At 33.7% G+C, this 11,423-nt stretch overlaps 1 protein-coding gene across 1 annotated transcript; it reads right to left on the bottom strand.

The window, feature by feature from the left end:
* Positions 1-2,782: 2,782 nt before the first annotated feature.
* Positions 2,783-5,857, bottom strand: LOC110104906 (myb-related protein 305-like). Its single transcript, XM_020834188.2, has 3 exons — positions 5,692-5,857; positions 5,431-5,560; positions 2,783-3,111 (listed from the first exon to the last, which is right to left on the bottom strand). The coding sequence occupies exons 1-3, from the start codon at positions 5,855-5,857 to the stop codon at positions 2,790-2,792; spliced, it is 618 nt and encodes a 205-aa protein (XP_020689847.2). The 3' UTR covers positions 2,783-2,789.
* Positions 5,858-11,423: the final 5,566 nt, after the last annotated feature.

Raw genomic sequence — 11,423 nt, 5'->3', positions numbered from 1 at the left:
GATTAGTGGTTGTTTGCGGTGGTCGAGTCGTAAGCATTTGTTGTTAGAGGATATAATTTTGAAGCTTTCAATACTACAAGTTCCATCAAGTTAACACATAATGGTGCAACATGGGCCAACCCCAACCCCACATAGTGGGATAAGTACATGCTGTTGTTGGTGACGGTGATACGTGGGCCCCACATCCCATGTCTTTTCACCAAATGAAAAACGTGACTAAATAAGAAATCCAAGTTTCGAAGCAACGAAAACCTCTTCCTCCTCCATTAAGTCTGATCTCCCTCCAATTCAATCCTGGAACTAAAAGCCGAAACCTTCCTTCCCAAAACAGAAAAAAAAAAACCATCCTAAACATTTTATTTCTAAAATAGTGAAATCTACCACGTGCAAGCCTCAACACATTGCCTTCTCATCATTTTCCCACATGCCACATTTCAACGGCTGCGATTCCAATCTACCAATAATGCTCGTGCTGAAAAACATATATAAACGTGCTGGATTCTTATGACCAGTCGGCTCAACGGCCTCGCACGTACGATCACATCATACCGAATAGTTAGGCATTACATTCGTTCCAGGCATAGAAATAGGCAAGGCAAAGGAAAGCGAGGATTGGGTTATCCTCATTCAGTTATTTGGAGTTAATTAAGATTTGTTGATTCGAACATGTGAGGAGACAAGCATGTATGCTCACACGTGCGTGTCTCTTTAATGACGGCGATGGCATTACAGCTGTGCGCGCATTTCTCGCCATTCGCTTCTTAGTAGAACAGACGTTGAAGGATTGAAGTGCTAGCTAGCTAGCTAGCTATGGATTTCAGCTTGTTAATTAATGGAGTTAGAAATATGTTGTAGTCATGCATGCCATATGTTGAAAATTATGATTAAATAAAACTTTTAGTTATGATTTTTTTTAATATATCTGAAAGCAACACTCGCGACTAGACTTTTGATGTTAAGATAAGCATGGGATGTTTATAATTTTTTTGTAAATATGACTGTAAAGCTACTATGAAAAAAATGACTATTTTGAATTAAAGATGTTATATAGAAGTCAGTTTCCTAACATAAAAAAATTATTGGAAGAAGTTAAAAAGTAGTGATCAAACAAAAAATACGATTTTGATATGAAAAACAAAGTAGTAAGAAACTTGTTCCAAACGAAACCTCATTTGGATAGTGCTTTCTCGCTATATTTTGTGGTAGAAAGCTACTTTTTACAACCGGAGTGGTCAATATGTAATAATTTTAAGAAAGCAATGTGACAATTAGATTTTAAAAAGACATAATTATAATAAACATGTATAGAAGCTTTCAAAAAAAGTTATTTTTTCATGACAACTTCAAAATAATCTTTACAAAATGCTATAACAGCTCTAGACTGAACATAAGTGAAATGTGAGTATATGATGATTGTTTCTAAAAGACATAATTAAATAGCTATATTTTATATATTTACACTTTTAATAACACAAATGATAATGCTCCAATTGATTAGAAAAAAATACATTTAATATAAATGTTAAGATATTAATAAATGATACTTTGGTAGGAATGGAAATGAAACCATAACCATCAAAAAGTTATTATAATTGTACTTAAAATCAAACCAAATTAATGCCTTTGAGTCACACCTTGTGAAACAATGGGACTAAATATATAATACTTAAGCACAATAAAAAATGATTAAAGCTCAAATTCTAGCCATCATACTCCATACCATTTTTTTTTTCGATCAATTGGCCTTCAATGAATGTCAATCGATGATGCCCAGCTGAAAATATTTAGAAAAAAGAGAGTAAATACACTTAAGAAATTCTGGAATGCAATCGAAAAATTATTAACCGTTGGATAAGCATCCAATGGACCCAAATTTACTTCCATGCAAAAGTGGATGATGGCCACAAAACTTTATATCTAGTTTGTGGCGAGGAGTGAGGAGCATTGGCGGTGGCACCAAGAATTATTGAGAAAAGATGTGTGCTTGCGGATGGCATCAAAAATAATAATTAAGCATCATCGATGCATTCATCTTTGCCAGAATTATCTGCATGATTGCTCTTTTTGCACTTACTAATAAAGAAAATCTTGAAAGAAAGAAAAAAGAATATTTTAAACTAAGATTTTATTTGGGACAATTTTTTTTACTGTTTTTTAAAGCAGTTTTTTTAATTTTTTAACTAAAAAATTATTTTAAAAAGTAGTAATAAAGCCGTCCCAAATAAAACCCAAGAATCTTCATATTATTTATTTTAATTAGCTTAAAAATATATTATCAAGTTCATAGATTTCCTATTATTTACTAGGGTGATTATAATAAAGTTTATGTTAACTCACAAATATATCATATATCAATATCCTATTGTACATCACAGATATAAATTATGTATTAATTTTTTTAGAATAAAAGCTGACAACATTGCTGAAGGCCTCAAGTCCAGAAAAAAATTTCAACTGAGTAATTAAGCCAAGCCAAACACAATTATATTAAATATATAAAATCTGCCGTATATATATTACACAAGAGATTGGAGAAGCAATTAAGCTATTTTGTACAAATACAAGCACCACAACCCTTCAACTTAGGCTTCGTTTGAGACGGCTTTCTTACTGCTTCTTAAAGCAACTTTTTACTATAAAAATTTTAATTTTTATACTAGAAAACTGCTTTAAGAAGCAGGAAAAAAACCGTCCCAAACAAAGCCTTAGTTACATTTATACATCAAGATTGATCCTAAGCAAAGCTACCAACCTTCATCAGTCAAGCATCATGGAGTGTTGTTCCAGATCTATAACCCATTCAGAGATTGTACGGCCCAGAAATCCTCAGCACTCAAATAAGTCTCGCTAGTATTAATACTTCCACTGTAGGCAGCTGGAACATAAGCTTCGTGAGGATTGGCAATATCTGAATAAATGGGATAGCTTGGCTGTGCCGCCATGGCTTCCTCAAGGCCGCCGGCATGGCTAGAGCTACCTTCATCATTCACTATTTGGCTCGAGCAATCGACTGGTTCACCATCTTTAACTTTCTTCTGGATTCTTGTTCTCCAATAGTTTTTTATCTCATTATCAGTCCTACCTGGGAGTTGCCTCGCAATTTTGGACCACCTTGTTACAATAAAAATTATGAAAGCTATATATTATATGGATTAACATGTAGAAATCATTAGATATAAATTAGCTTACAAAGAAGAATGATAAGCTAATGATTACTTAATAATTTTTATATAGGGAGAGAAAGTATGCCTACTTAACTTTTAGTGGTTTGTTGAGGAGATTATTAAGCACTTATATTGGTCCATGAATAATATTATATATATTTATACTAATTAATATAATATGAAAATGAAATATGAAGACAATTAAACCTATATAAATACTAGAGCAAGTAAACACAAATATATTAGAAATTTGAGTTTATAAGTCCTAATTCCAACCGAAAATTTCATTTTTCACTCCAAAATGCAGTGAAACCAAAAATATCGTGGTTCATCTTCAATCGAACTTCATTTTGCACGCTTCTACCAAGGTAATCGCATTTCTCCTCTTTCGCCTGTTTCTTTGGCAAATCTGGTTGAAACAGAAAAATGGCGTAGGTAAACAGTGTCACGCCAATATTGGCGTCGCACTGTTCACCCACCACTGAATATCGATTATTTTGTCGTTCGAATGGAGCAAACCATCTACACGCCTTACAGTCGGTTGGAGTTCCGCTGGCATGGAGACGCCCCTAAGCTTAGCTTTAAGATCAAAGTACTCATATTAATATAGCATTGAAAAGACATTAGAGATATTATTTTAAAGGACTAGCTACTTACACACGTTAGTCTTTTGCAAACTAAAAAGTGGAGTTCAATCATAATAGACATAAGAAATGACAGAGCATTAGAATAGTTGCTTTTGTGATGATGAAAGAGCTTCCTTAACTAGAAATCTTCCTAATAATTCTCTTGTGCTCACAAAATATCATTGCCAAGTATGGCAGTAGCTGCGAAATCAATATCTAAGCGTTAGTTTAAAAGGACTGGTGATAAATGCAGTAGGCGTGTTTATTCCATAGAATAAAAAAAAATCTTTGTAGAGCACAGAACAATTGTGTGCAAGTATATATTCACTTCTCTCTTTTAAGTTCTAAGTGTTTGTTCAAGTATATATTTCACGACAGGATTAACTTGGATGCTATCTTTTAATGGGACCAACATGACCACATCAATAATCCTTTCCACTGCCCTTAGAATGCTTTTGAACATGTAGAATTAGAAGCCATAGATGACAGCGATTTTAGTTCTTTTTATGGCAGTGGCCAAAAAATAAAGCTTTTTTGTTCACATATATAGCTTGTAATCAAAATGAACAGAATTTTTTTAAGATTATTTTTTTTGCTGTTGTCTAAGACTATGTTTGAGATAGCTTTCACATTTGTTTCTAAAAAAGCTTTTTTACACAAAATTTTTTATTTCAAAATATTTTTATACTAAAAAATTGTTTTAGAAAGCTGTCCCCGGCTTTGTTTGGAAGAGCTTTTGACTACTTTTTCGTTGATTTTAATAAGTTTTTGTGCTAAAAAATTGATGTGAAAAATAATAAAAAAAATTTATTACAAAAGAAGTATATGTATAAAACGGGACTTTGCAATTTGATAAAAATAGTTTTTGTTAACATTTTTTTATAATACTCTTAACTTTTTTTTTTTGGATTTTTTAATGAAAAATTAACTATCATCAAATTTCATGGTTTGGAGCCTTGCATTAATTCTTGTGCCAACGTGTCTTCAGTTCTTATACTTGCCCGCTAAGGAATTGAGGCACCAGTAGATTTTTTTTTTCTTCCCGTTCACTTGTATTATATAAAGTGAACAAGACAGCTGCTTTCTTTGGTCAGAACTTGTCCTTACCATGCATATGTAAAAGAAGCGCGTCTATGGTTATCTACAATCATATCCAAGATATTATATATATAAAAGATTCACTATTAATTTAAAAATTAATCCATTAATATTTAAGTGTCTATTCTTACGAGTTAGTCTGCTTCTAACGTGTGACTTTTTATTCTGTGTGAATTCTGAATGAAGGGATTGTTCGATTTTCTCTTTGTTTATAGTAAAAATACAGTCAAAGCACATCTGCTATAGTAACTACACTTTGATTGTGATTTTACTGTTGACAGAGAGAAAATCAAATGGACAAAGAGAAAATCGAACGATTCTCTCAGTCCAGTGTCCGCACAGAATAATTTTCTCCTAACCTGGGGCTCTTTTTTCAGAGAAAAATCTTTCCACCGACACCTCTACAGCTAAAGCACGCCTTCATAAGTCTTTATCTTTAAATATGTCTTTATTATTATTATTACTGTTATTTTATGATTTGCATGAATATATATCTATTTGGGAATGATGTGAGACTGTCAGTAACGAAGAAGGAAGCTCACCTGTTTCCCCACCTTGAATGGAGATCCATGATCAGCAACTGTTCTTCAGGCGTGATGTTCCCACGGCGGACGTCTGGGCGGAGGTAATTCAGCCACCGAAGCCGGCAGCTCTTTCCAGTTCTCTTAAGACCTTCTCAATTATGCAAATCGTACCAACCAAAACCAAACATAATGGTATTGAAAGAAAAAAAAGAAAAGATCGGGAGAGAGCATGCGTCATGCATGCATGCAGATATATGTATTCATGCATGTAAAGAATACCTGCCGATCGAGCGAGATTGTTCCAAACCCCCTCACCATGAATGGCTATGTAGTTGATGAGTATGAGGTCCTCCTCCATGGTCCACGGTCCCTTCCTCACTACCTCAGACTCCTCGTTGTTGTTAATCCTCTTATCCACACTAATGGCCTCCACTTGATCTCCCATCATGGTCGAGAGAGAGAGAGAGAGAGAGAGAGAGAGAGAGAGAGAGGAGGGAGAGGAGGGAATGAGTAGGGAGACTAGGGAATGTCAAGGAGGCTTGAGGTTGTTGAGAGATTTATAGAAAAAAAAAGCAAGAATTTCGCTTTTAAAAATCTTCATTAGTCCTAAAAAAAAGGTTTAACTCGAGGGAGATCAAAGGGAGTAGGTACGGTCCTGATTCCTAAATAAAGTAATACGATAAGTTGATTTAGCTTGATATATTTTTAAAGTAAACAAATATTTTCATAATAAAGATGAAAATTTAAAAAAAGTCTTAGTTGCTAGTTTTGTGCGGTATCTGATTGCGTTGATTAATTAGGTAGTATTGTTGCCTCAAACCTCAATTTAATTTGTCGAGCTCATTGGGATTTGCAGGGGGGCCCTTCTCTTGCTTTGGTTCGGGTGTCTTGCATACGATTTTTTTTTTTCGTACAACTTTGCAGCGTTGTGATGTTGTGTACTCAAGCATTACGGTGCTATATAATTTGCTTTGAGACAAATCAGAGTGTAGTAATGTGGCGCTCTAGACCTTGGCACTACAACACTTCCAAAGAGTGTTGCGGCGCCGTTAGGCAGACATGAGACAAAAAGTTAATTGAGCATCGCAGTGCTCGAAACTCGGCGACGCGGCGCTGTGAGGCAGGCCGATAGCTTTCTTACTCATTTTTCATGAAGGTTTGCATTCTTTTGTGGTTTTATTGTATCTCTTTGTTAGTTCTATTATGAGAATAGTGTAAAAGGGAAGAGAGACAAAGTGTAACAATTCAAAATTTTGAAAATAATTAAAAAAAAAAAATCTGAATTTATGTTTGAATTGCGACGCAATGGAGAGAAAATGGAGAAAGCATATTCTTAGTTGGATTTCTTTGCGGCTTTTGTAGAAGCTTCTCAGATATCTTATTTATTATTAATAATGAATTCAGGTTCGCAAAATAATATACTTTTGATGGGTTATGGAGTCTTTTGTCGACTTTAATGGACTTATAAAATCTTATAATTTTATAATTAATTCTATATTTTTAAGTTTGTTATAGCCACTAAAAATAAATCCCTTAAAAATTTATTTGATATCCCACAATATCATGTAAATAAAAGTGGGTGAGAAAGAGAGAGGAGAGAAATAGGTCGGAGAGGAGTTTTTTTCAAGTTTTTGTGAGGTAAAGGTCTTCAACTCTTTAAAAGAAAAGAGGTGTTGCCCTTTTTAGTTCAACTAGAAGAGAAGCTTTCAGTCATAATATAGAGTTCCTCATTTGAATTCCTACAACAATGAAAAGGAAAGAAAATACTTGTTGCATTAATAATATCTGTCTACATCCAGCATGTGAATGCATTTTCTATTAATATTTGACATAGATAATTTGATAAATAAATTTTTTATCTTTGTTGCGTCCTGAAATATTCGCAGTGATAGAAAAATATATAGTTTAACGTCTTAGCTTTGTACGAAGATTTAACACACAATCAGATAAAAGAGAGGGTGTAGTATTTAAAACATACATCAAGATTTTTTACATAGAAAACCATGAAAATGGAAAAACCACGGGGATTGACCCAGTTTGAATGAATCCACTATTATTTGTAGTCGATTACAAATGAGGCCCTTCCTTGGGGGAAGGCCTTGGCTTGATGTAATAGATATAAATCATATAAAATACATTACATGCATGATGGGAGTTAAAAGAATCACTATTGATATGTTTGTTTGGTCTCGGTAGAACCATAGTCGGCGGGCAACGGATGTCGTAAAGACCGTAGTCTAGTGACATTGGTTGGAGGGACACTAGTCGGCGGACGACAGTGGTCAGAAAGACTATTGTCTGGTGAAGGAGGTAAGATGGACCATATGCAGCTAACGGAGGAAGTCAGAAGTCCGACGATAGGCGAAATACTAGCATCAGGCAGAAGTTCAACGATGGAAGAAAGTCTGGCGTTAGATAGAAGTTTGATGACGGACAGAAGTGTAGTGACTGGCGGATGTCCGACGTCGGGTAGAAATCTGACAACAGGCAAAAGTCCGGCGTTGGGTAGAAGTCCGATGAAAGTTCGGCGATAAGCAGAAGTTCGATGATGGGTAGAAGTCCGATGTTGTGTAGAAATTTGGCGACGAGTGGAAGTTCGATGTACGATTGAAGTCTGATAAAAATCTGATGACTAGCAGAAGTCTGACGATAGGCGAAAGTCCATCATTAGGTAGAAGACCGGTGACGGACAGAAGTCTTACGATGGGTGGAAGTTCAGCGTCTGGTAGAAGTCCGACAAAAGTTCGACAAAGAGTAGAAGTCCGACGACTGGTGGAAGTCTGACATTGGGTAGAAATCTGACGGCAAGCAGAAGTCCGGTTTCATGTAGAAGTCTGACGATGGACAAAAGTCCGGTGTCGGACTGAAGTCTGACAAAAGTCCAGCAATGTGCAGTAGTCCGATGACAGATAGAAGTCCGACGTCGGGGTAGAAGTCTGATGTCTAGCATAAGTCCGGCAATGGTCGAAAGTCCAGCGTCAGACAAAAGTTCGACGAAAGTCTAGCGATGAGAAAAAGTCCTGCGTCAATTGACAATCAGGAAGAAGTCTGGCGTCGGTCAGCTGTCGAATGGAAGTTTGACGGTGGTTGAGGAGGAGTCTATTGGCAAGATAACTCAAATTTCTTTTCTTCTTTGCTCCCCCCTGTCATGAGAAATGATGGGTCTATTTATAGTTTTCTGAGAGTGGCATGACTAGTAAATAGGAGGAAGATCAAGGATAAGTTAAGAGTGGTTCTAATGGACGATTGATGTTGAATCCACTGATCATTGACCATTTACCAGACATTTAATTGTCTTAATGATATTGAAATTTGACAATCTTGGACTATTTGGATTTGTCTCATCGAGATGCTCGATTCGACATAAGCATGTCACATTTGGAAACTGTTTGGTAATCCAAATTATGAATTGAACCTTCCAAATGCGCTTTAGATCTTTGATTTGGACTCATTTGTGCTCGGATTGAGTTGAATTTGGTGTCGTTGGGTTCATATTTTTGTGACGTTCGGTTCAACTATAAGTTTGCTGAAATCAGAGTTCATATGGTCTTAGATTTAATTTTTGAAGTTTCCAACTTGATTTTTTGATGATATATCAATCTTTAATTTATATAAAATATAATATCACTGTGTAGCTGTTTTAAAATTTATTGGGTTTTTATGTGATGGGAGATGTAAGTAAATTTCATCAAATCATATAAATTTTGTGTATCTATATTTGTGCTTTAGATTTCTATTATTATCGTTTTAAAACTTGTACGAGATCTTCGGTTCTTAAAATTTTCAAATTCGAACATTAATTAATGATAAGAAGATAAAAAATAAACAAATTTGATGGCCAAAACTTTAGGTCATGAAAAATGAAGATAAAAGATTAATAGAGAAAGATGCACTAAGAAGCCCATCTTCTTTTATTTTCCCTATCTGCCTTCCTACATAGCAAAAAAGCCCAAACATTTTGAAGACATGTAGGTATGACTTTGCACTTGTCTATTCTTTATTATATTTATAGTTTAGGATTGTGCAAAATATGAGTACGATTGAATTAATAGAACAATATAAGTCAGTGGTTCTAGTATGATGTGATCATTCATATATATATATATATATATATATATATAATTACTTACAAATATAAGTATTTTCTACATAATCAATATCATAATAGTGAGAGATATCATGCTCGCAAAATTAAATTTATGAACTAAAATATTGAACATATTAGTATCTAAAACCATTGTGTGATTGAACTTGTAAAAGGGGAGATTCATTTTTATAAGGTAGATTAAGCATAACAGAGAGATTGCCCAGATAATTTATCCTTTTGCAATGACTTTATTTTCTTGGTTCAAAATTTTCCAGGGATTCAATAAATGAGACTACTTTATTGGTTAGCAATATTGATTCCTCTAAAGATGTAATATTATAATATTTCTCTTGGTGCAGAAGAATAAATCATTAAATCTTGTGTTCAAAAGGATTGGTTAGGGGATTGATGGCTCGCCCTATCAAAACCCTATGTTTTTATTATCCTAGCCATATTATAGATATTGATATATTTAGACATCAAAATTAGTCAACCTAATCTAAGTAATAGTTATTATTTGTACTCATGTATTACTTTGTTTAAGTTTACTTTATAGACCATGGTAAAAATTGATTTGAGTGGCCGATTTCATACTAACTTAGTTTGAAAGAGAGCTTTATTATCTATTAAGTACATCATCAAATTTAGAAGCTTGAATAATAGGTAGTATCTCTCTAGTTATACAAATAAATAATGAGTCAAACATTAGTCACATGGGCTTATAGGTTCAATCAGTTATACATAATCAAAGGACAAACATAAAGATATGAAAATACGACATTCGATATATATTATTGGCCAGCTTTGTAATAATGAGGCCAACTAATTTTATAACTTATTGTGTGTTGCTTGATAAGTGTTGTGGCATAGATGCACTTATCACCTAGATTTATATTTATATAGTTCTTAGCAATAAAAATGATTTTAATGTTTGGGCTATCAAAGGAGAGTAATCTATTGGATAATCTTGTATCCATTGATTTTTATAGGATAAAAAATGATTCTTAATTAAATTCGGTATGAAAACAATAAAGATATATTAATATACATGTTATATTATAAATGATATAATTGAGAATGAATATAAACATTATGAAGCCCGGAATTACACATCATAAATATGACATAAATAGCATAAGATTCTTTGGTTATATTATTTATCCCTTATCACATGACTAAAGTGATTATATATACCTTTGAGCTCTATTAGGCATATAAGATGGAATTACAAGAGAAAATGAGCTAAGTGTATTTAATTCAAAATCACATAAATTCTTAAGTGAACAATCATAATTGCACTGATTCATAATTCATTTCATAGCTAAGGAATGCTAGACTTAGCTTATATGTTGATGATTTTATGTCATATAGCCCATCTGTCTCATCATACACATGTTGGTCAATTATACTTCTTATATGACAAATCCATATCTATTTCTTATGATGGTTATTTAGATTTGTAAAAGCCAAAGGGAAAAATAAATGTATAATTAAAAATGATGATAATATAGATAGGTATTTTAAATAATGGTCAATTATACACATGTTGGTCAATAATATCCCTTATCTTTGCTCCAAGATGCAAAGTAAAAGATAGACCCAATAAATTATATATGATGGGAGATAAGTTAATGCCAACATAGAGATAAGCACATAATTGATTGAGGGAATAACGAAGGAAAACATTGGTTTTGGAGCAAGAATCAAGTTTTTTTTGTTGTGTAATGGTGAAGCCATATGCAGTATAAGCAGCCAAACACATAAAATTTGGAATAATTAAGAGGGATATTCATATGGTGAAGATGGTGAAGAAAGGGGAGGTGTGTGGGTGGGTATGCAGGGAATGTCGATATTTGACCCAAGTCAGAACCCGACCCAACTTAAACTAAAAAAAATTATGGGTTAGGGTCAACCCGTTTTACAA

This window comes from Dendrobium catenatum, unplaced genomic scaffold (assembly GCF_001605985.2).
Source record: "Dendrobium catenatum unplaced genomic scaffold, ASM160598v2 fragScaff_scaffold_1680, whole genome shotgun sequence".
Taxonomy (NCBI): Eukaryota; Viridiplantae; Streptophyta; class Magnoliopsida; order Asparagales; family Orchidaceae; genus Dendrobium; species Dendrobium catenatum.
This window is presented reverse-complemented; position numbering and strand designations above follow the sequence as displayed.

Bases quoted from the DNA above. Each gene is read 5' to 3' on its own strand.
- LOC110104906 (XM_020834188.2), bottom strand. From the start codon at position 5,857: ATGGGAGATCAAGTGGAGGCCATTAGTGTGGATAAGAGGATTAACAAC. The intron at 5,561-5,691 runs GTATTCTTTACA...ATAATTGAGAAG, and splicing joins CAATCTCGCTCGATCGGCAG to GTCTTAAGAGAACTGGAAAG. The intron at 3,112-5,430 runs GTGAGCTTCCTT...TATTGTAACAAG, and splicing joins CATTCAAGGTGGGGAAACAG to GTGGTCCAAAATTGCGAGGC.